This window comes from Gigantopelta aegis, chromosome 10, assembly GCF_016097555.1.
Source record: "Gigantopelta aegis isolate Gae_Host chromosome 10, Gae_host_genome, whole genome shotgun sequence".
Taxonomy (NCBI): Eukaryota; Metazoa; Mollusca; class Gastropoda; order Neomphalida; family Peltospiridae; genus Gigantopelta; species Gigantopelta aegis.
In genome coordinates, this window is record NC_054708.1 from 48,785,075 (window position 1) to 48,811,743 (window position 26,669).

General features: G+C 35.4%; 1 protein-coding gene across 1 annotated transcript in view; it reads left to right on the forward strand.

The window, feature by feature from the left end:
• The first annotated feature begins 6,046 nt into the window (after positions 1–6,046).
• Positions 6,047–26,669, forward strand: part of LOC121383955 (snRNA-activating protein complex subunit 4-like) — a 33,375-nt gene continuing 12,752 nt past the window's right edge. The window contains exons 1-14 of the mRNA XM_041514069.1: positions 6,047–6,291; positions 7,210–7,259; positions 10,380–10,559; positions 10,922–11,029; positions 12,317–12,398; positions 13,038–13,119; positions 14,360–14,464; positions 15,213–15,288; positions 15,577–15,741; positions 19,132–19,202; positions 19,954–20,039; positions 23,200–23,303; positions 24,968–25,062; positions 26,355–26,449. Coding sequence (XP_041370003.1) covers positions 6,105–6,291; positions 7,210–7,259; positions 10,380–10,559; positions 10,922–11,029; positions 12,317–12,398; positions 13,038–13,119; positions 14,360–14,464; positions 15,213–15,288; positions 15,577–15,741; positions 19,132–19,202; positions 19,954–20,039; positions 23,200–23,303; positions 24,968–25,062; positions 26,355–26,449 — 1,486 coding nt within the window. The 5' untranslated portion in view covers positions 6,047–6,104. The remainder of the gene's footprint in view (positions 6,292–7,209; positions 7,260–10,379; positions 10,560–10,921; positions 11,030–12,316; positions 12,399–13,037; positions 13,120–14,359; positions 14,465–15,212; positions 15,289–15,576; positions 15,742–19,131; positions 19,203–19,953; positions 20,040–23,199; positions 23,304–24,967; positions 25,063–26,354; positions 26,450–26,669) is intronic.

A 26,669-nucleotide genomic window follows, 5' to 3' on the forward strand; every position in this document is an offset into this window, starting at 1 on the left:
CGATGGAAGTTGGAATGGGGGGCAACAGATTTTTGTATACTTGGTATTAATTTCTCAGTTACCTTGGAACATATCATGCATCTAAATTATGATATTAAAGTACTGGAAATTCAAAAATTAATAAAATTATGGTCCATTAGAAAATTAACGGTTTTGGGGAGAATAACAGTTCTTAAAACCTTAATAATACCCAAGCTAATACATTTGCTAATATCATTACCAGACCCAGGGAAAGGTTTTATAAAAAAATATAACGACGCTATTTCATAAATTTATTTGGCAGAATAAACCAGAAAAGCTCAAACGTGATTTAATAGCACAAGGTTATAAAGCAGGGGATATTAAAATGTTAAACATATATCATTTTAAAACCTCATTAAAATGTTCATGGATACGAAGACTGTTTTTAAACAATTCAAAGTGGGTTACTCTTTTCAAATCCGTTACAGGTATCTCAGAACGATTTAATAATAATATTATATGGTGATCCTTTTATTTCTAAAAAATGCAATGAGATGTCAAACATGTTTTGGAAAGATACATTACTGAGTTGGATAATTACTGAATAAAAACATAAGCCACAATCTGTAGATGATATTTTATCAGTTAATATTTGGCATCATAGTGAAATAGTCATAAATCATAAACCATTTTTATATAAACATTATGCCCAAAAAGGTATAATCTTCATAAACGATTTAGTAGATGATTATGGAGAATTTTTAAAGTATGAACAATTTGCAGAAAAAAATCATGTTAATTCAAATTTCATTAGCTATGCTTCAGTAATAAATGCTGTGAAATCGGTGATTTAAGGGGCGATCGTTTCAAAAAAGTGAATAATCCAATTTTCCCTTTTAGGTTAAGACTTGTTTTGAAAAATAAACAGGGATGTACGGACATGTATTGCATACTCAACCATAAACGCATAATCCCAAAAGCGCAGATAAAATATAGAAATCAAGGATTTAATTTTGACTCAAGTGATTTGGAACAATACTATGAATTACCTTTCCAAAGCATTAACGATACAACTTTATTATGGTTTCAGTATCGCATCCTACATCGGATTTTAGCAACAAACACTTTTCTATAATTATATGATTCATTGTGTAGATTCTAATATGTGTATATTCTGTAATAACTTCCCAGAAACTCTACAACATCTATTCTATGAATGCACTCAGGTTAATACTTTATGGAAAGCTGTAGAAGACTGGGTTTTGTCCAAAACAGGAATTGTTGTCCACTTTGACAAAAATATTGTTATGTTTGGTATTATTAACAAAAACAACGTTAATATAATTAACTGGCTAATTTTTAACATTAAATATTATATATACTGTACGAAAATGCAAGAAAATTTTTTTAACTATCGCGTCCGTTCAAAACGTTTGCAAAACAAATTTGAAATTGAAAAATATATTTATTTAAAAACTGCAACTATGAAAAGTTTAATAAAGAATGAGCACAATGGCTCAATCTTTTTATATAGTGAAAGAAAAAGAAAAAACCCCATTACACTTAGATAACGATCTACTCAAAGGAAAAACTTTTTGTGATAGCATGCTGATATAACATTCCAACACAGGCCCGACTGCTGTTCTTGTTATTATCATCAGTTTAATTCTGCTTCGTTACTCACCATCAACTTTAGGTTTTTCTTCCTCTTCTTCTTCTTCTTTTTCTTCTTCTTCTTGTTTTCCTTCTTTTTCTTCTTCTTCTTCTCTCGTTGTTACCCTTTTTTTCTTTTTCTTTTTTTAAAGTCCTGGACCGTAAAGCGTGCATAAAAGGAAGTACTATTTTATTTTGATTTGTACCTGCATATATCAGAATAGAATGTAATGTGAGTGCGTACGTGCGTGCGTGTATGTATGTGTGTATGTTTGTATATATGTATGTATATTTACACGTGTATGAATATTAATTTTAAGATAAATTGTAAGGCGGTGTATCAGGGCTCCCCAACCCTGGCACTGTCTAATGGTCTGAGGACAAAAAAAATAAAAATAATAATAAGTAAAGCCGCACACACTAGTTCCATCTAGCGAAAATAAATTATAATTTGGTTAATCTACAAACCTGTAACACACTTAGATCACGTTTTTATCAAATGGAGTGAAAAAGCAGGTTTTATATCGATAAATACCATGGGAATCCCCATGTCCCAATTGCTTGAAATAATTGTGAAAGTTAGTATTCTGATGTCACCGGTAGATGTCGCTCGAAGCACAACAGTGCCTACGTCACGACAAATTTCACAGAGTGCGCACAGACTTGGGGTGCGTTCTTTTCACCTCTCCTGGACATGTTCCAACTGTTCTGTCCTGGTTGTATCCCCTCTCCAGATATGTAAGACTTAGCAAAAGTATTGGTTTTAAGGGTTTGTAACGTTTTGTATTGAGACACTTACTTGTCTGAACTTTATTGTTACTGAAAATGTTCACGAACTGTGAAGAAAAATCTCACAAATGAACAACAACAAATCGGATGTTGATTGCGCGAACCGTGCACGAGAAAACAAACCGAACCAAAATGATAACGGTCACGTGGTATACCAACATCTGTGACGTTTACACAGGAAGATTCCCTCTAAAAATAGATTGGACCTCGCTTGCTTAACGGTTTTTTCTCGAAAGCACGTCTTGTGAAAAAATGCATTTCGTGGTTTTACAAACATCAGGATTACCAAAAAGCACTTCAGGTGAATGGAAATGTGTATTCTAAATAATAAATGTAAGTAAAGTGCAATTTTATTTGTGAAAAATGGGGTTTAATAGCGAAAAACAACGCCGTAATGGTTAACAAATAACTGTAACTAGGGTGTCTCCCTTTAAAAAATAATAATAATAAAAACTAAAAACAAAAACAATAATTAAAAACTCGCACGTGCACACAAGAAGAGACACACACACACACAAAAAGACAAAAAAAGAAAAAAGAAGAAGAAGACGGGTGCCACGACGACGAAGAAGAAAAGGAAAAAAGAAAGAACAAGAACAAGAAAAAATCGGGGAAGGGGGTGGGAGGCAAAGGCACTCCCGTTTGAGGACGAATGTTGTTTGTTTTGGGGGTTTTCACTGTGTATAATTAAAGATAGAAAATCTGATTTGTAATAATCATGTGACGTCAAATCATTGACATCAAATCATTGTTGACGTCAACAACGTTGGTAACCAAGGCATTGGTTTAGGTCCTAGACCTAATTTCTAACTTGGCATTCTAAATTCCGTCCACCTCAAACTTCACCAGCTGCCCCTTTCTGCCCTGAACCTTAGTCACTGACATACCCAGAGGTTGGGTTCAGGGTGGACGTGTCTGTCTGAACATTGAGTGGATATAGGCACGTTAATAAAGTTCAAGCAAGGTAGTCAAGGGGGTCAGCAGCACTTTGCGGATGTTTCTAAACGAAATTAATATTTCCTACCCAGTTTCTCTAGCCCGAGTGAGCTACTAGACGGACATTTGGACGGTTATAAAAGCTCTCTGTTGTCAATAAAAATATGGCAAAAACACAAAATGGCTGCCTACCACACGGTAGACAAAGATTCTTACTTTAATACAACAAAAATCCTATGTTTGACGCTAAATACCACTAGGCTAACCACTAATACATACTAATATTATTAACCACATGCAAAGTACCAAATGTTTGACATCCAATAGCCGATGATTAATAAATCAATGTGCTCTAGCGGTGTTGTTAAACAAAATAAACTTTGCATAATTTTGAATAAAATACAACATAATCGTCCGAGGCGCTAAGGGACAGGGACCATCTTTTACCATTTATCCGTATAGGCCTGTGCGTAAGATTTTTAATTGGAGGGTGGATGGGTGCGTGCGAATTCCTCATGATGGGATCAACAATGGCCAAAAAATATGGCTACATCCCTCCCTATGCAAACAAATAAACAATAAAACAAAAACACAGAGCGTTCAACAACCGCCTCACACATATCTAACAACACAAAAACACAGAGCGTTCAACAACCGCCTTATCATATCTAAAAAAATTAATAATAAAATAATAATAAAATAAAACAAACAAAAATCTAAAACTAATTGAAATATTAAAAAAAAAAATAATAATGAAAAACTCGCACGCGTACACAAAAAGAAACCCACAAACAAAAGACGGCTGCGACGACGAAGACGAAGACGACGAAGAGGAAGAAGAAAAAAGAAAGAACAGGAACAAGAACAAGAGGAAACCGGAGAAGGGGGTGGGAGGCACAGGCACTCCCGTTTGAGGACGAATGTTTTTTGTTTTGTTTTTCCACTCTGTATAATTAAAGATAAAAAATAGTGCCTCCATACCCGACTTCAGAAAAGTAGGTGAAAAAGAAGAAAACACCAACAGAAAATACAAAAGAAAAACTCACCGATCTGCCAAGCGGTTCCATAAATTTACTGTAATAATCATGTGACGTCAAATCATTGTTGACGTCAACAACTTTGGTAGCCAAGGCATTCCAACAAGAGCAATGACTCTTTGGTTAGGTCCTAGGTCTTGAACTTGGCATTCCAAATTCCGTCCACCTCGAACTTCACCAGCTGACCCCTTCTGCCCTGAACTTAGTCACTGGGATACCCAGAGGTTGGGCCCATGGTGGACGTGTCTGTCTGAACATTCAGTGGATATAGGCACGTTAATAAAGTTCAAGCAAAGTAGTCAAGGGGGTCAGCAGCACCTTGCGGATGTTTCTAAACGAAATTAATTTCCTACCCAATTTCAGCCGTCAATGAAAATATAGCGAAAACACAGAATGGCTGCCTACCACACGGTGGTAGTCCATGAGCCAGGCATAGATTCCCACTCCGATACAACAGAAATCCTATGTTTGACGTTAAATACCAGTTCGCCAATATAATAAGAAATATTTCACATAGTAACCACTACTACACACACTACAGGAAGAAACCCGACAGCACCCCCTTTCAACAATGTCTCGTTTAAATACGTGCGTGCTCACGTGTCTTCCTGTAGTGTATGTATTCATGATTAGGCCTACTATGTGAAATATTTGTCATGCCTCCCCTAATAACACCTTTCCCCTACCACATTTTATATTTACATGTCGCTCCAAACACGACTCATACACAGCTAGTGTCCCATCCCTCCCTATGCCAATGAACATGAATGCCAAAACTTTGTTTTATTTATTTATTTATTTTTAAAGACATTCGAAGGTAGTCACTTCCCATATATGATATACATAATTAATAGTACAGAACTAAGTTTCAACTAGAGGCGACATACGGTGTTTCTAGAAAGCCATTCATTCATTCATTCACTCATTCATTCATTTCCACTTATTTCCGTGCTTATATCCAATTAATGTTCAAGCACGCTACCCGGGGCACACACATCAACTATCTTGGACTACCATTGAGTCGTTAAACTCGCTCTGGGTGGAAACAGGTACCGGGATGCACACCCAGTATGTGTGTGTGTGTGGGGGGGGGGGGGGGGAGCCCAGTGGTAAAGCGTTCACCTGATGCGCGGTCGATTTGGGATCGATCCCCGTCCATTGGACTGTTTCTCGTTCGAGCCAGTGCACCACAACTTATATATCAAAGACCGCGGTATATGCTATCCTGTCTGTGGGATGGTGCATATAAAAGATCCCAAGGTTGCAACTAATGGAAAAATGTAGCCGGATTCCTTTCTAAGACTATACGTCAAAAATTACAAAATGTTTGACATCCCATAGCTAATGATTAATAAATCAATGTACTCTAGTGAGGTCGTTAAACAAAACAAACTTCTAAGACTATATAGGCCCCTATGTAAAAAATACCAAACATTTGACACTCAGTGACCGATAAATCAATGTGTTCTAGTGGTTTCGTAAACAAAACAAACTTTAGCAAACCCATGTAGTACTTTCCAGCCCAGTGCTTAACCAGGACACCACCGAAGCCGGTAGCAATGTACCTTTAAATGATGCTAAATATAACTTGCTCATCTAAGATCGGAAAACCTCGGCCGATTTCGGAATATCCGATGTTGAACGCGCATGGTTTGTTGCAAAATGGCGCACGTTGATGGTTTGCAAGACTTGAATACCAGCGTTTCTTTCTAGTTTTACAATTAGGCTATGGAAGGGCATGCTAAGTCTGATCATGAAGTTGAAAGAGTTCAACTTCAAGAAGATATTGAACGTCTGCAGGATACGCTACAGGTGCACAGCGACGACGAATATGTCTACGACAGCGATGATGATTATTTGTTGATCGACTTGGAACATAGCCAGACTCATGATTTAAATGCGGACGAAGCTGAAGGTTTAACTTTATTGTCATCGACAGTAAATTTACAATTAGATGTCATAAATGTATCTGATTCCAGCCCTTTACCGTAGATGACATACAATATTATTGATATACATAAAATGTTGCCTATGCCTTTGAGAAAATGCATAATAAAGACCCCTTACTGTTTTTTGGAACGAGTAGGCCTAGTTTATGCGGTGGCAACAGGTTTCTTCTCACTTTACTAAAAGTCAAAATAGCTGTTATAACTGTAGATTAAAGTGTGCTTTATTTTCATCAAGCAAATATTCCTTTATTTTCTTACATGTAGTCAATGACAGGGTTAGAACAAATATTTCTGTCAGTATTGGTATTAAATCAACATTTGTCATTTTATATTTATTTTTTAAATTCTTTGTCTATTTTATATTTATATCTTATGTTCAATGATTTTACGGACAGAAAGACAGCCAATCGCAAAGTAAAAGACTGTCAACAGGATGATTGTGCTTGATTTTTCATCTGTTGTCGTGAATTCCCAACCCCCCCCCAACCCGCACTTAATAATTCAATTTGTAATAATTTCACTCCTATTGAATCACTGATTATTTTATAGAAATAACAAAAGACATGCACTTTTTCTTTTCAATCGACCACTTTCAAAGCAACAAACTCCAGGTGGCCTTGTCATAAATTAAGGACCAATTGAAAGCCACGTCTGACTGAATACAAATTTTACCTGAAAGTATAATGTGCAAGATATTTCACTTAAAATTAGTAATTGACCCGTGTCAGTTGTTTGTGGTTATCAGTAAAAAATGTGAGGAATTTTCTTTACAGCTAATGTTGATAAATTGAACAATATATGTGTAAATTTGAAAATTAATGTGATTTAGGCTTATTTATTTATGACAGGGTGAGCCTTGAGTTAAATTTGTTTTTATTTTTCAGATGTATCAACTCGATCAAGTTTTGATGGAAAATCTCCATACACTATTCAGGTATTTTTGTGTTCCTCTCCTCTTTAAGGTTACACACCACCATTAATTACTTCATGCATTTCAATACAGTTTCTATGTCAGAATATATTCTGTGAAAAATACATCACTATCGAGAGGGTCATGTGACTACTCAATTTTTAGTGAATGCTATCAACTGACAAGTAGGGTCCTACCATGTAAAAAGTCAACATAAGTCGACCACAACATTTTTCAGTTAACAGCCCTCATGCCTGATAACTGCCACATGTTGCTGTTACACAAGTGGCACTATACAACTTGCACAGTTGTTATCAGTTAGCAGTGTTCTTGCTGGGTAAAAATTAAAGGAGGGTGGACATAAAAGAAAAATAGGACAGCTTGGTTACCATATATCGTTCTATGTTGCTCAACTTTGTGGAAAGACATACTCCTTATTGTACCCCTCAGTATCTGGTACAAAAAAGTTGGTATGAAATACAAACAGACTCATTTTTTATATTCCGTTAGTTGAACCGGAGATGTTGGTGTGATATTCACGGGCATTCGTTTTGCTGAACCGATCAAAGTTTTAATATTATTATTTTAATAAATATTTCATGATATTTGAAAATCTAAAGATTTTTGTAGTCACCCACCTAATGTGGGATAAAAATTTCCATTCATTTTATTTCCATCTTCATTGAATGAATCGATCGCTTTGATATTGCCAGCTGATAAAAAGTAGTTTAATTTTTGTAAAGGTGGTGTATATATTATCAGGGCTAGCTATGGGGAGCAAAATAATTCGCCAAATTATCTTTAAATATGCAAAATCCACTGTTATTTTTCAACAAAATACCAATTATTACATGAAATGTTTTCGCTAATCAAAATAAAATTTGCCAATTGTTCCTGAAATTCGCAATTGGCGAATTTGGCGAGTGGCAGAGCTAGCCCCGATTATTTGGCACTCAAGATAAATGATTTTAATGATGAACACTACCACTCCGTTGTTTTTGTAAGTGGTGATATCCTGCCCAAAATGAAAAGTTTCTAATATTTTATGAAGAATTGCCGAATAAACAAATGACAGAAAGTAAAAATCATCAGTTACAACCAGATAAATCGGCAATTGAAGACGAAATATCAGACGATAATTAGTGGACACAAAAGACAGATTGAGCGTTCTGAAAACGTGACAAATTTGGCGCCAAATAAGTGGTTTTTCAGTCGGAATAAAATATAACTTTTCTTGTTTGTATCAGTTTGTATCAAACATACAAATGGGACAAAACAGAGGCTGTCAAAAATGCTGTTAAATTACATTATGGTAACTGTCGTAAGCCACTGAAGTTTTTTGTCGGTTGCATTTTTGTACATACCGTGGCTTGTTTTCTTTGATGTTCAGTGTGTACAGACCAATCAATTTTTTTTCTGTGAAAAAGAGTGTGCATTTGGAAATAGCGGAGGTGGGTGCTGTAAAATATAGTATGGTGTGGAAAAATAAAAGTGGTGCAGAAAAATAAAGGAGGACGACAGCGAGAATATGGCTAGTACTACATATAACAAGTAACTTCAACCCAATGGGTTATTTACTAGTAAATACTACAGAGGTCAACCTACCGTTGTGTAAATATCAAAGAAATAGTTCAAAAAGTATATTTTTAATGAGATACTATTTCCTAAACCAGACTATATTAAGCTACTACAACATATAAAAACAGAACAAATGGTGGTGTGTTGCCTGAATATCTTTACAAATTAAAGCGAGACGGTGCCGAAGAATGATGCTTCACAGGGAGGACACTTGTCAGGGTGGATCCAGAATTGTGAAAATGGGGGTCACAAAATTCTGAAAATGGCAATTTGATTTTGTTGAGAGTGAATTAGCTCCTAAAGAAAGCGGGATCCCTAGGGACATTTTGAAATAAAGATGCTCAGAAATGCATTTACAGGGCAATAATAGTGTTTTATCAGGGGCGTAGCTGAAGCAAATGGTCCGCTTTCAGAACTAAAACATACGGGTTTATACATATAGAGTTTTTGGTGGTGCAAAAACAAAATAGAAAAAGGGTCCACTTGGTTCATATTCGAACCCCACCAGGTCCAGATCATGCTACGCCCCTTTTTATAATGTTGATGATGAATTTAAAAAAAAAGGTCATTGACAAGGGCACTTTAAAATGGTGTGTGGGGAGTGTCATATGACCCCTGTAACCCCTTTCTGGATCCACCAATGCTAGTAGTACATACGCTGTCCAACAGAATCTGATAGGCCTACCCAGTATAAAATTCTCTTCTCTGCTTAGAACAGGTAGTTGTGACCCATGTTGATCACATTTGTGCGACATTTAACATGTAAACTAACTGTTTTGTGTCAACTGTGTATGTGAGCACATTATTTTGCTATCTGTGGATTATAAAATGTTTATTGACTTTTTTAAAATATCCAACCAGTGCACCACAACTGGTCAAAGGCTGTGGTATGTGTTTTCCTGTCTGTGGAAAAGTGCATATAAAAGATCCCTTTCTGCTAATGGAAAAATGTAGCAGGTTTCCTCTGATGACTAAGTGTCAGAATTACCAAATGTTTGACATCCAATAGCCGATGATTAATTAATCAATGTGCTCTAGTAGTGTTGTTAAACAAAACAAACTATAATTTTTAAAAATACTTAACTACAATCCATTTAAGTTGTGAAAGTGAATACAGTATGTGTTGCTGACTAAATGGAGAGAAGCTGAATCTGATTGGTTATGTTTAAAAGCAACGAGCAATAAAAAAACAACTAAACTAAACTTTTTGTGAATAGGAAAATTTAAGTTAGCTATCTGAATGAAAAGTAATGGCAGCATTTATTCGCTTTCAGAACAAGAAAGGATCACAAATTAAACATTTTTAAAAATTAAATGAAATTGTCATATTGGTGCCGGAATATTTGCAGGAAAGTAACATTTGGTTGAACCAAAAAGGTGAGTTTGTGTGTTAAATATCGCACAAATGTGATGAAACAAAGTTGGTTAAAACAATAGAATTAAAGTAGTTTTGTACATTAAGTTCAAATAAAAACAATTGAAGCTGAGTCCAATAAAAATGCAGGATATTTTGGGTTGTTTCTGAAAATATAATGTTGAATGACATTTCTGTTTTTCTTCTTTTAGGGAAGTGTGACTCCTGTTAATGATGTGTGTAGCACATTAGAACACCTCAAAGAACTTGGAGGTGCTGATCTGCCCGTTTGTGTTGAAAGTGGGCTGGCATTGAATCGGGCCTACCAGGAAGTCATACTAAACTCACTTCACAAGATACAAGATGCTCTTGCTCAGAACAGACAAAAACAGGTTAACTTCACTTCTCAACAGATCTTTTCCCATTTTTTATAAATGGTGTCCTTAGTCATGATGGTTTAATTGTGTAAATAGAACAGCTCTAGATGCTGTTTCTAAGATTTGACCATAGATGATTTTATTTTATGTTGTCTATCATTGGGTGTTGTTGAGCTTTCGTTCATGTATTGTATGATATATAAACAATTTTTGATGATGAAATTAAAAGTAGGCCTAAATAATGCAAATATGTTGCCATCATGATTTATTTGAATAATTTCGTAATTTTATTAACAGAAGTATATAAATTATATATAATTGGTCTAATGCTATATCTGCAGTAGTTCTATCTTAAAATTATTTTAATATTTTTTTAGACTGCATTGGAAGAAGAGATGGAAGGAGGAGCCCCATCCAGGGGTCCAAAAACAACAAAAACACTCCGGGTTTTCATGACTCCATTTTTCAAAGACTCAAGTGGATCAGTAAGTGGTTACTTCACACGAAAAATATCTATTAAAACATTTTACTTTTTTTACTGTGTATTTTTTAGATTAGCATTGCGGGAAGAAAAAGTCATAGATATCTTATTCAAAGAAATATAACTATAAGTTCAATAATGAAAATATCTGTTTTGTGAAACAAATACACAGCACAAAAAATCATTTTGTTGGTGGTTCAATTCATTTAAGATTCAAAAGGTCACATAATCTATTTCTCTAAGTAGCCCCATTGTTTTGGGAGGGTTTTGGTTGCTTGACTATTATATACAAAAAATTGACATGCTGTCCTGTGTTAGAACATGTTTTAAAGTCTTCTTGCTGTTAATAAAACAGAACAGCACATCAGTATATAAAATGTTTGCGTTTTTCTCATTCACTAGGGTATGTGTGTCATAGTTAACACAACAGTTTTTAATTGGAATAAAAATAACAAATGAAAATGAGATGTATTTTATTGAAAGCACATCAAGTCTTAACCTGCTGGTCTAGCAAGCACATTTTAAGAAGACACCTTGCTGTTCTTTCAAATGATGTAATGTAGTATAAAATGACATACTAAACTGCTATCTGTCTTTGGTGGCTGGTTAATTCAAGAGTGAATGTAACTTATAAAATGAGACAAGTAAGTACAGGCATCGATATTAATTGAGAATAACCGGCCTCTGTGGTGTTGTGGTTAAGCTATCGGACATAAGACTGGTAGGCACAAGGTTCGCACCCTGTTACCAGCTCCCACCCAGAGCGAGTTTTAATGACTCAATGGGTAAGTGTAAGACCACTACACCCTCTTCTCTCTCACTAACAACTAACCCACTGTCCTGAACAGACAGCCCTCATAGCTGAGGTGTGTGCACAGGATAGCATGCTTGAACCTTAATTGGATATAAGCACGAAAATAAGTCCAAATGAAAATTAAGATCAGTTGTTCAGGTTAGCAGGTTACCACATACATGTCAAGAAAGTCGAGAACGGTACTTTGTTCTTCATAAAACCTACACAGACAAGTATCAGTACAGTGAAAAAAGTGATAAGAATGAATAACAAAGAATCAAGGAGTCTGCGAGGGAATTCTTTAAAACCATAATAAAGAATAGCAAGGTGTCTTTTAAAACCATAATAATAATAACGGGACTATACGTTACCATGTTTGTATTCTGTTGTAACCTGCACATGAGCTACCACATACATTGCCTATTTCAGTACCTGTATGTATACAATATTATGGTTGTAAATGCTAATACTATTTTAATTCTGTTTTAACTTTTGTAGTGTCCACGGAGTAATTCAGATGTGTATACGAAGGAAAAAGGCATAAAGGAGCCCAGGGTTGACCCACTGGCTCTGATTCCGTGTAAGTGGTTTACATGTCACTTCACAGAGTGTGTGGCTTATATCTCATTAAGCAGATCTAGTATTTGCATAACCCGAAAAATTATTATGCCAAAAACTGTTGCTTGACCTCTCTTTAGGTTACATAACTTTTTTTTAAACATAAAAAAAACTAAATATGAAATGCTCTGCTAGGCCTAATCATTCAGTAAATTTTACATGAATGGTAAAGGGGTTATGCCAAATAAAATTGCATAATGAAATGATCATTTATATAATATGTTTATTCCATATTGTAAGTATGATTAGTCATTCTTTGCAATACCTCATATGGTTTAATTACTTGAGCTACTGTAACATTAACTGTTGGTAGTTTCTTAGGTGATAATAGGTTTTGCTATACTACACACAGGACCGGATTTAGACCGGTGGGGGGGGGGGGGGGGGGGGGGGGCTGGGCACTTTAGGTTCAGGGACCCCTCATCATAGAAATTAAATTACATGACAAATAAAAAAATGAACTAATTTTATAATTATTAATTTTTTTTATCAAGGAAATCCTTAGTCTGGGGGGCCCCTCTGGCAGGGGGTCCCGGGAAAATTGCCCCCTTATAAATTCGGCACTGACTACACATGCTAAGCGATGAATGTCTTCTTGCAGGGCACAGTAACCACAAAAAGAATTTGATTAAAGGCATCAAAAGGGAGTGTTTGGAAAAAGCATTAAAACCACTGATGGCCAAGTAAGTGTTTGTCTGTGAGTACCAAGGGTAGACCTCAAACTTCCAAAGCAGTTAGTGATTCAGATCCTTTCAGGGATGCTAAATCTTTTTACATTATCATGTATTATGTGTGTTTTTCTCTACCCACCTTGTTTTGACAGGGGTAAAATAGAGGCATAAAATTATTATTACGATGACTCCTGCCCCTACGTACTAGTCTGCTACTGTCATCATTTTAATATTGGATAAAATATTTCATTGTTTCATGCAAAATAATTCAGTTTTAGTTGAGATTATTCTGCCACATATTTAGCTCAGTCTTCGCTTAATCAAACCAGAATACATTGAATTAACCAGAATAGGTCCATTTCTTAATTTGAAAAAAGTAAGTGTTCAGTTCGTCTTTTTTAAAGAACTCTGAGATGGTTCCCAATTAGATATTAGGAATCTTCTCTTACTTGGTTCCTCCTATCCTAATAGAAAGAAATCTTATATTAATTCCCCAAGAAAGTTTAAAGTTTGTTTTGTTTAACAACACCACTAGAGCATATTGATTTATTAATCATTGGCTATTGGATGTGAAACAACTAGGTGTAAGTAATGCTGTTTTGATAGAAAACTATGAAAAAAAGTTTAAAGTTTGTTTTGTTTAACGACATAACTAGAGCACATTGATTTATTAATCATTGGCTATTGGATGTCAAACATTTGGTAATTTTGACATATACTCTCAGAAAGTATATTTTTCCATTAGTAGCAAGATATCTTTTATGTGCACCATCCCCCAGTCAGGATAGTACATACCACTGCCTGTGATACACCAATCGTGGTGCACTTTCTGGAACGAGAAATAGCCTTATGGGAACTTAGTGATAAACTCTAATATTTTGTGTTCTGTATATGGACTGTGTATTATATTTATTTAGGTGATAATACCACTGTGTTTCATTGTTAACTAACAATTTAACACAAAATATGGATTTTGGGAACTGTCAAAATCTATGAGCTAAAGACAGCAGATCGAATGAGGTCTTAAAAATGTCTTGGAAATTAACCAGTGGAAAATACATGTAGGCTTATATGTTATATGCTAGTTGTATTAGAATATGCATTTGACATGAAGTTTTACAGTTTTGTAGTGTTTTACCAAACACATTCTCTTCAGCGTGGATCATTAATTGAGGACAAAGGATATACACACTGATATATCATCACCTTGATGATTAATGTACAATGTCATTCTTTCTTCTATTGTTTGCAGACGTGAGTCTCTAGAAATTCTTCTGAAAGATGGTGAGGGGGGAAAAGAAAAGAAATCGGTCCTTAAGGACATCCTTTCCATTGATTCAAAGATAAATTCTGTGAAGTAAGTACAATTCTGAACTGGCTACAGTTATTTAGTGGTTGATCTAGCAGACTAAGGCTGGTAGGTACTGGCTTTGTATTCAGGGCCCGTGCTTATAAAACTTAGTCCAGACTCAATCTCAAATGACGTCACATGCATGCAGTTTGTATGGCATTGCCATGACGTTGCTATGACGTTACTGTCTCAGACTCTATTAGAGTCTTGAGTCTAGACTCTAAAGATTTTATAAGCACCAGGCCTGGTACTAGCTCCAATCCAGAGCGACTTTTAATGGTTCTATGGGGAAGGTGTAAGGACCATACACCAATTTTTGAGATGTGTGCCAAGGACAGCGTGCTTGAATCTTAATTGGATATTAGCACAAAATTGAAGTTAAAATGAACCATTCTGAGAGACGGAGAATGTATTATTATGTATTTGTTTATCCTCTGCATATAGATATTTTTTTAGCTGTTTAGTAAATGATTAATAAAATAACTAAATATGTGACAAAAATGTTTAAATACTGTAAGATGAAATTGATGTTATCAAGTATGCAGCAAGTTTTACCATGAGTTATTTCTGAATCAATATGGATGGGCCAAAATAAATAAACAGATTCTTGATAACTTAGTTTGAATTTCTGATAGATGGGTTTATACATTGCAATTTCTATTTTTATATTAGCTATTCACTATGACATCTCATAATGTATGAGAGGATTTGAGTTTCATGCATTTCCACATGTTTTTTCTCTTTTTATTTTCAGGAAACTGCCACTGTCTGATTTAATTGACCTTGTTGATGAGAGTACCATTGACTGGATGAAAATCGCCATTCTTGATGTATATTGAAACATTCTTCTACTGTTTGGTGACAAATAATGATCAATTTGATTAAATATATTGCTTTTTTGTATACATATTTAATGTTATGAATATAATTAAATTTGTTCATTAATAGCCTGATTGGCATTCTATCCTGTCATGTGAGTTCTACTTTACTGATGTAAATGTTTCAACCTCCTAGCTGCCTTCATTATGGTTGGTCTTGGTCAATTTGAAAAGCTACTTGAATTTCCACCTTGGACTTTCTGGTTTAAATATCTATGACCTGTATATTTGTTTCCACAGCTGTCGGGAAACCGAAGTTTTGAGTCCTGTAAGCTGATGTGGCAAAATGTCCTTCATCCGAATATCAACCGATCTCCATGGGATAAGGAAGAAGAGAAAAAGCTGTTGAAGCTCGTTAAGACACACAACTTTAAAAACTGGGAGACCATTGCTAAACAACTAGGTGTAAGTCAGGCTGTTGGACTGAAAAGTCCTACAGTAATTGTTAGCTCAAGTCACTTGTAGCCCTCCCCTTATTGATATGTTGATGGGGAGGGCTAGAGGGGACTGTGTATAATACTTCGGCAAGCGCCGACCACCAAATGGTAGCCAGCTACTGTGTCTAACCAGTACCAATGTTACTCGAAGAATCCCGACGTCTCTATGCAAAACAAACCTGCGTGGTACTTACTTGTGGTGACGTAGAGCAAAGTGTGTGCCCAGATGGCACATTGTACTGGTTAACAACATTTAAGTTTAATTGGAATTTTGAGTTCAAAAAGTGTTTTTTGGCAAGTATTTTTGATTGACAACAATGGCGGTCATTTTCAGGGATCGATAGCTGATTGTGACAGCTAATTTGAAAATAAAAATGATCGTTTTATCAACAACGGAAATCACCAAATATTGAGATATGAATCATAGTTATTTTAAAACAAAAACATTTTGGTGAAAAACCCCACTGTTATTGGAACATAATACTGGACAGCTGGCCACAAATACCAGGAAGTAAATGCAACTTTTAAAGATTTTTTTGCCTAATTTTAATCAACATTAACTGATCTAAAATGTCATAAAAATGACAAAAACCCATGAAAATAATATTTACAGATTCAAATATGAACTTTATTTATGTATTTATAAAACATTTAAGTGAATATGTGTGAGTAAAAATTATAAACTTGTACCCACTCAGCTTGGTTTTTGTCAAAAATTAATCCAGTAGTCTAAAGATTAATGTCATGACCGGACTCGAGAATAATTAAACTAAAAGCTCTATGGCATCGGATTCATGAAAAAAATACTACAATTTGGTCGTTGACGATAGCCGATGTATTAAACACAGTCCCGTCTAGTCTATAGGACTACAACATATCAATAAGGGGAGGGGTTAGAGATGACGAGCTAAACAATACTACAATTTGGTCATTGACGATAGCCGATGTATTAAACACAGTCCCGTCTAGTCTATAGGACTACAACATATCAATAAGGGGAGGGGTTAGAGATGACGAGCTAAACAATACTACAATTTGGTCATTGACGATAGCCGATGTATTAAACACAGTCCCGTCTAGTCTATAGGACTACAACATATCAATAAGGGGAGGGGTTAGAGATGACGAGCTAAACAATACTACAATTTGGTCGTTGACGATAGCCGATGTATTAAACACGGTCCCGTCTAGTCTATAGGACTACAACATATCAATAAGGGGAGGGGTTAGAGATGACGAGCTAAACAATACTACAATTTGGTCGTTGACGATAGCCGATGTATTAAACACGGTCCCGTCTAGTCTATAGGACTACAACATATCAATAAGGGGAGGGGTTAGAGATGACGAGCTAAACAATACTACAATTTGGTCATTGACGATAGCCGATGTATTAAACACAGTCCCGTCTAGTCTATAGGACTACAACATATCAATAAGGGGAGGGGTTAGAGATGACGAGCTAAACAATACTACAATTTGGTCATTGACGATAGCCGATGTATTAAACACAGTCCCGTCTAGTCTATAGGACTACAACATATCAATAAGGGGAGGGGTTAGAGATGACGAGCTAAACAATACTACAATTTGGTCGTTGACGATAGCCGATGTATTAAACACGGTCCCGTCTAGTCAATAGGACTACAACATATCAATAAGGGGAGGGGTTAGAGATGACGAGCTAAACAATACTACAATTTGGTCGTTGACGATAGCCGATGTATTAAACACAGTCCCGTCTAGTCTATAGGACTACAACATATCAATAAGGGGAGGGGTTAGAGATGACGAGCTAAACAATACTACAATTTGGTCATTGACGATAGCCGATGTATTAAACACGGTCCCGTCTAGTCTATAGGACTACAACATATCAATAAGGGGAGGGGTTAGAGATGACGAGCTAAACAATACTACAATTTGGTCATTGACGATAGCCGATGTATTAAACACAGTCCCGTCTAGTCTATAGGACTACAACATATCAATAAGGGGAGGGGTTAGAGATGACGAGCTAAACAATACTACAATTTGGTCGTTGACGATAGCCGATGTATTAAACACGGTCCCGTCTAGTCTATAGGACTACAACATATCAATAAGGGGAGGGGTTAGAGATGACGAGCTAAACAATACTACAATTTGGTCGTTGACGATAGCCGATGTATTAAACACAGTCCCGTCTAGTCTATAGGACTACAACATATCAATAAGGGGAGGGGTTAGAGATGACGAGCTAAACAATACTACAATTTGGTCATTGACGATAGCCGATGTATTAAACACAGTCCCGTCTAGTCTATAGGACTACAACATATCAATAAGGGGAGGGGTTAGAGATGACGAGCTAAACAATACTACAATTTGGTCGTTGACGATAGCCGATGTATTAAACACAGTCCCGTCTAGTCTTTCACTACAACATATCAATAAGGGAAGGGGTTAGAGATGACTTAAGCTAAATATTTATTTGACAGTTTAATAAGTAAAACAGTTGTGTAAAACATGTAGAGTTGTATATCGGTAAAGCAATTGAACATTTGATTTTGGAGGAAAAGTGCTCGTGGTCTAGCTTTCAAAATGTGTAATGTCAATACTTCGCGCTCATTTGTATTTTGACATTGTAATCCTCACCAGAATAAAATATGCAGTGTATAATATCAGTATCTCTTACAATTGTTCAACTGCAAAGATTCACATGTGATTTATTACACTGTCCCGAGTTTGCAGCCATTGTAAAATGATTCCAAATAACCAAGCCTTTCTGGTGACTAAAATTGCATGTTAAATACATTTTCTTGTTTTGAATACCAGTGGCTGCATATCCAATGTGTTTGTGGTCATGTACTAAAAGTTGTAATATTTTTCTTTGTAACATATATTTTTGTGTGTGTACAAAATTATTGGAAGGTAAAATCTGGTTTGGGCTACTACAAACATTAGGATGACAACAAACATCTTGTTTGTACAGATACTGATATTCTAAATAGGAAAATATCTTTAATATGTAATTTTAGTCATCAAACTGGATTTGTTAGTCATAAACATATTACAGTGGAAGCAAACTCAGATCAGTCCCTTTAAGTAATTGTGGGTTTTTTTCTTGTCAAACATTAGTGAACTTAAAACAAAAGAAATTTTAGACTTGAATATTATACAAGCAATAATAATAACACTGACATAATTGTTTGTGTCAGTTTTAAATATTTTTTCATTTTAAAATATAGCTAGATCTTCGGAGTTAGGTTTATATAAATAATGTTAATAACTTTTTATATTAATCTCTATATTTTGCAATTAATTAAATATTAATTACAGTACGTAATTATTATTATTATTATTTTTTTTTTTTTAGACAAATCGATTACCTTTCCAGTGTCTTCAGCATTATCAAATTAATTTAAACAAGGAAAACAGAGGCAAAAGGTAAGTTGTTGTCATACACATAAATTTTCTCTACATTCAAAACCCATGTAAGCAAACAAATTGTGTGTTACGTCATCTCCAGTATTAGTGGACGGGACGTAGCCCAGTGGTAAAGCGTTCGCTTGATGCGCGGTCAGTCTAGGATCGATCCCCGTTGGTGGACCCATTGGGCTATTTCTCGTTCCAGCCAGTGTTTCACAACTGGTGTAACAGAGGCCGTGGTATGTACTATCCTGTCTGTGGGATGGTGCATATAAAAGATCCCTTGCTGCTAATCGGAAAGAGTAGTCCATGAAGTGGCGACAGCGGGTTTCCTCTCTCAATATATGTGTGGTCCTTAACCATATGTCGGACGCCATATAACCGCAAATAAAATGTGTTGAGTGCGTCGTTAAATAAAACATTTCCTTCTTTCCATCCCCAGTATTATTGTTAAAATGTGTCTTGACCATTAACTACAGAGAAAGGATATTGGTTTTCTTGTAATTAATCCGATATTGGTTTTCTTGTAATTAATCCAACTTATCTCTGTTTAACATTAATTTGAAACAAATATTGTAACTTTTCATAGTCTTTGTTTTCTTTTTTCTCCCCTCTCACCTAGAGCAAGACATGAGCAGTGTTAATGTTATATTTTGAAGGGATATTCCTGTTCAGTCTTCAAGAAACTGTTATTACTGGCACAATTTTGTTTACTGAGTTTTTTTCTCCAATGTGTAACCATGTTGTTTGTATTTCTTTGTACATCTAGTTCATGGACAAAAGAGGAAGATGCTATTCTTAGAGAGGTGGTTGAGGAAATAAAATCAAAAGGTTATAGACTCACATGGGAGAGAGGTAAGCAATGAAGCCTTATTTAATGTTCCGTTCCAACCAGTGGTCCACAACTGGTTCATCAAAGGTTGTGGTATGTGCTGCCCTGTCTGTGGGTGCATATAAAAGACTCCTTGGTGCTTATCGGAAAGAGTAGCCTATGTGGTGGCAGCAGGTTTCCTCTAAAGAAATATGTCAGAATGACCATATGTTTGACATCCAATAGCCGATGATAAGATAAAAATCAATGTGCTCTAGCGGCGTCGATAAGTGAAAAACAAACTTAAAACCTTATTTAAAGGCACTCCAATGTTGGTGAATATTGGGCCTAAATAAAATTTAAAAAACTTGGCAGTACTGATTGATTGAAACATATTTGTTTCTGCATTTAAATAAACAAATGGAATGAGCACACGTTTTCCAGTTTACTAAGTCTTCCTCATAATAAATACAATACCTGTGACATCTATAAATTTGTATTTTTAAATTATTCAGTATACAACTATAATTACACAGACTATTTTCCAGAGTTCGACAAATCCACTAGCCGACAACCGTGGCTTGTGGTTTTTAAGTTCGGGCTAGTGAGAAACGCAAAAACCACTAGCCCGCACCCCCTCCTTATCGCTTGATCGTGTTTTTTTCTTTCTTTTCTTTCTCTCTCGGCTGAAATTTCGTTTAATAAATTTGATTGTGATGTTTGTCATCGAATATATCAACAACACAAACAGTTTATAATAATAATCCACTTGAACTAGGTCTAGAAACCGCAGTAACATGCTATCTCTACATCGCCAGTTACAGCATGCATTGTTTACTTTTCCCTTTCAAGTTTCTGGCACAGGAAATAAGTCTAATGACATGCGTGTTTTGATTCGTTGGACACGTCACGTGGTAGTTAATCTCGCACATGTTTTAGGCTAAGAACTTGGAAATCACCAATTGTGACGACAGGTTAATCTCAATCAAGTAAACCCCAGTCATGCTTTGAATTTCAGTGTTTGTTTTATTTACCTATTGTTTTCTAATTTAACACTTCGCTGACAACAATTTACTTTAATGGTAACCGCACATGCAATGACTCTGCTTGGCCTATTAACGTGTAGCGGTCTGGATAATGTGTCGCAAGATGATACCTTTTTTGTTCATCAATTAACAACGGATTAGATATCGCCGTTATATTCTTTTAATATCGTTCTGACACGGGATAATGCCCTGTATTTGAGCAATTGACATCACCGTTCCTGGCGACATAAATAGTAGAGCCCTAAATGTAGGGCCCTACCGAATACACTGAACCATCTATAAATTTAATTATTTTGATAGTGGTTTTAGATATCAACCATGAGTTTGCTTAATTATTTTGTCCCCGGGGGAAGAGCAAAAGTGAAAACGGAACAATGACGATGGATCACACTTGACAAAAAACCAAACGTACAACACGACAAAAAACTGAAAGTTAAAACATGATTTAAGTGTTTGTTTTATTTTACTGTTATACTCGTAAATGTGTAATGTTAAAAAAGTTATATAAAAATCCAGTTATAAATTGATCAGGAATTTGGTCTAGTGCTTTATCTTGGTGGGCTACTGGTTTTCACAAACCCACTAGCCCTGTGGCTAGTGACTTTTCAACATAATTTTCACACTGGAACTGTTTAGAAAACTGAACAAAATCAGAGATTTTCATTGCAATGTGAACAATGGTTCACAGTCTGATACGACTCGGCTTTGTGATGGATCATTACAATGTCCCAGTCTACATTGCTCTTGGCAAAGTGGGAGTATTATGCAGTGTTCTCGCTGGGTGAAAATTAAAGGAGGGTGGCCGCACGGCACCACACCCTTCAAAAAAAACACCCACACCAATAAACGAAAAGCAAAAAATAAAAATAAAATAAAAAAAAAACAAGGGGGGGGGGGGACGGGGGGAGAGGAGTAGTTTGGTTACCATATTCTTTTGTTTTGGTAGACTTTGAGAAAAGACATACTCCTTATTTTGCCTACAAAAAAGTGCAAAGGGGTTTATAAAAAGACTCGTCTTTTAATTGAACCGAAGATGATATCGGTCTGACATTCACGGGAAGTTCCGGTTTTGCTGGACCGATCACAGTTTTAATATTATTATTTTTAATAAAGATTTCAAGATATACGAAAAACAATAAAGATGTTTGTAAAGTGATCTAATGTCAGATACATTTTTTTTTTTTCCATCTTAATCGAATGAATCGATCGCTGTGATAAAATATCGCCAGCTGATAAAAAGTAGTTTCGTTTTTGTAAAGACGGTGTATACATTATTTGGCACTCAAGATAAATGACTTTAATGATAAACACTACCACTTCCGTTGTTTTTATAAGCGTTCATATCCCCTCAAAATGAAACGTTTACAATATTTTATAAAGAACTACTGAATAAACAGAATAACAGAAAGTAAAAATCATCAGTTTCAAGCAATTATATCTGCAACTGAGGACAAAATATCAAACGATAGTTAGTGGAAACAAAAGACAGAATGACCGTTCTGATCACGTGACAAATTTGGCGCCAAATAAGAGGGTTTTTTTTCAATCGGAGATTGCCGAATCCGTAAAAAATAAAATGTTTTCATTGCTTACATAAAATATAACTTTTATTGTGTCTGTCAAACATACAAATAGATACAGATATTAGACAAAATTAAGGCTGTTAAAAATACTGTTAAATTATGTTACGGTAACTGTCGTAAATGTTTTGTAAATTGCTTTTTCGTGCACAACGCGGCTTGTTTCCTTTGATGTCCAGTGTCACAGTGTGCAGACTGATCGTTGTTTTTTGTGTGAAAAAAAAGTGCATTTGGAAATAGCAGAGATAGGTGCTGGAAAATAAAGAGGGGCGCTCAAAAATAAAGGAGGGCGCTCAAAAATAAAGGAGGGCGGGGAATGTGAAAGGAGGGCGGCAAAATGGAATAGCGGGGCGGGGCGCCCCGCTTAAATGGAGCAGCGAGAACACTGTTATGTTACAATTTGAGCACTAATGTGGTGTGATGTTGTCTTGATGTTGTCTTGATGTTAGATTGACAAACCCGACTCCAGACTTGAACATTTGTTCAAACTAAACACTACTATGGATAGTTCACTGACACAGAGCCTGGCAATATTGTTTGCATGTTGTTTTCCTGTCTGACTGTAATCCATCTTTCAGCTGCCATTTATATGGAGGGTCGAAGTGCTTTACAGTGTATGTCACGCTGGTACCAGATAGATCCAAGCCTAAATCGAGGAGCATGGACAGAAAAAGAAGATGCAGTGAGTTCTGTTAACCTAATGTAGATGTTGTATAGTGCATTAATCCTGTTGAAGGAGTGGGACGTAGTCCAGTGGTAGAGCGCTCACCTGATGCAGTCGGTCTAGGATTGATCCCTATCAGTGGAACCATTGTGCTATTTCTTGTCCCACAACTGGTATATCAAAGACTGTGATATGTTCTATCCTGTCTGTGAGATAGTAAAATATTTCCTTTCTAAGACTATTTGTGAAAATTACCAAATGTTTTACATCCAATAGCCGATGATTAATAAATCAGTGTGCTCTAGTAATGCTGTTAAACAAAACAAACTTCAATCCTCTTGAAATAATGACTTCTCCCTCTAGAAACAAGGGAATGGAATATCTGTTTAACAACACCTTAGCATTTTATAAATGTCTGTTTGGTGTCCAACATGTGATTATTTAAGGCTTGGTCTACCGAGAGAGAAAATGTCTACTATTGCTACATAAGCTAATATAAGCATATTAGACATGACAGCATATACCACAGCCTTTGATATACCAGTTATAGGGCATTGGTTAGGACAGGGATCTTTCACAAGCACATTAATGGGAAAGAACTGTATGGTTCTTAACAGAGGGCATTAGATCTTAATATACCGGTACTCTTTATTAACTGATCAGGGTGCAATTTCACAAGACATCATAAGCCTAGTTTTGCACGTAAACGTAAATCTACGACTAAACCATAGATCTTTTTACTATTAAAAATAAACAAAATATAGTTTAAATTATAAATATTTCGCTTTCTTTTGTCAATAAAATGTTCCATCTTCCTTAATCATGTCATTTTCTGCATGAAATAGATTCCAAACACATGTAAACGTATGACCGGTTTAACTGCAGACATAAATTTATGATGTTTTATGAAATTGGCTCCTGGCTTGCAGATTGTCATAACTGACATGCAGTGACCCACCTAAACAGTTTTAACTGAATTCATCTCTAAGTCTTATTTCAAATAGAATTATTTGACTATGTATTGACTATGTATGGATCCTTCAACTAAAATACAAAATCGTTAAGCATAAATTGTATTTATATTTGGTGCACCTTTAATATACATAATATCTAGAACATCTTGTAATTTGATAAATGGTCTGGTTGTAGTACATGTATATTCACATTGGTGGATTAAAGGGACAAACCCTAGTTTTTAAACACTACGGCATATTTTTCACTACTAAAGCCGTTTATGATCACTGAAATCAAACATAACTTATATTTTATTCTTTATATTATTAATTTCCATAGAACTGAAGTGTTTTTGGTCACCCTGGTGTTTATAATACCACAAAATGCATTTTTTATATTTTTAAAAACACACGTGCGTATGAGAAGTAGCAGTTTATAGATTTGAGTTCTAGTCTATTTTTAAGGATATTTCCTGTTTTAACATTACAGACTCTTCTTTCACTCTATTTATCCAAATGAGTTACAGGTTTGTAAATTAACAAAACTTGGTGTCCATTTTTTATGGGTTAAAACTAGAGTCTGCGCCTTTAACACACACGCAATTGACATGTGCCAAAAACCTTTCAGATGGGTTTTGGAAGAGATACTAGACATTTTTAAAACCCATACATTCACCATTGGTTTCTACTTTTTATTGTAAATAGTTGACAATTTAATTTATTTTTTAGATGCTCCTTACTGCAGTTGAGCTAATGGGGCCTTCGGACTGGGCCAAAATCCAACAGCTGGTGCCCACCAGATCTCCAGGCCAGTGCAGAGAAAGGTAGGTCCTTTACCATTGCAGTATCACTTGAAAACCACTTTCATTGCTTTTCATTGGTCTCTGACAGAGAGTATAGTCGTAATATGACTTCCTTACACACCCATCTATTGTAAAATGTATTGTATCACATTATCTTTTGGGATTGCAGAAGAAGAAGAAGAAGTAAACATATTATGATTGTTAGTATGTTTTGTTTAACAACACCACTAAAGCACATTGATTTATTAATCATCGGCACTTGGATGTCGGAGATTTGGTAATTTTGAAGTATAGTCTTAGAGAGAAACCTGCTAAATTTTTCCATTAGTAGCAAAAAATATTTTATATGCACGATCCCACAGACAGGATAGCACATAACACAGCCTTTGATATACCAGTCATGGTCCACTGGCTGGAATGAGAAATAGCCCAATGGGCCCACCTAGGCCGACTGTGTCAAGCAAGGGCTTTACCACTGAGCTACATCTCGCCCCTTTATGATTGTTAAAAATCAGTTTAAAGTCAGCTGATTGATCTTTGGTAATGGCTAAGATGTCAAATCCAACACTTCCACTGAAATTAACACCATTGATACTACTTACTGTTGGTGATGTGCACATTAAGTGTACAGGTGGAAGTGTCGTAAATTAATTAGTTGGAACAGATGTTTTCCAGAGCTCACACTGGAACAAATGTTTTAGCCAATTTTTAGATATGCAGGAACATGTCCTTCAAACTTATTCAATATTGGTTAATTAAAAATGCATTTTATTAGCCAAACACTAAATGTTGTAGTTACAATTGACTAATTTAGCAATGGACAGGGTGATCCCTGGTTTTTATTTTTAAACCTGGTTTTTGAGGATATGTTGAAAGTAGAATATTACACTGTTTATCTTTTAACTCATTTCAAAATGTATGCAACTCACTTTTGCTTATTTGATAATGTTTGAAACGGTTTGTTATAAGATTGTCTCCATTTTTAAAGTCAAATGTCCATTGGTAAGTTTAAAGAGTAGTTTAATTTCAAGAAAATATAAATGACCAATTCATTTTACACTACATGTGTATACAGCCTGTTGTAAACAGTTCTCCTCAGGTGAGATATCTTCCTACAGTACTGTGCAGAATATGTAGGAGATGACACTGGCTATTTTAAAAATGTTTTCTTAAATTTTGCAGATTTTAATGCAGTGCTGTACAGAATATGTAGGATGTGACACTGGCTATTTTTTAAATGCTTTCTTTACATTTTGCAAATTTTAAGGCAGTATTTAAACAAAATACTATAATAAAATGATATATTTTGCCAGGTACTGGAACTGTCTCGATCCAAGAATTAACTGGGGGCCTTGGCAGTACGAAGAAGACAAAAAACTGCTTCTCCTCGTTGACAAATACGGACATGGTACATAGCTCGTGTTTCAAGTATCAGTGTATTGTTTTGCACTAGTTACTACTAAACCTGAAAATAATAACTTTGGAAGTGATGATGTTATGTTTTTAAAGAATAAGAATATTTACATTCATTGAAAAACTGACGTTTGTATAGTGACTCATATACAAGTATGTTTGTAGCAGTTAGCCCAGCTGTTACATTTGAGTCAGTTTAGTTATTTAAACAGAAT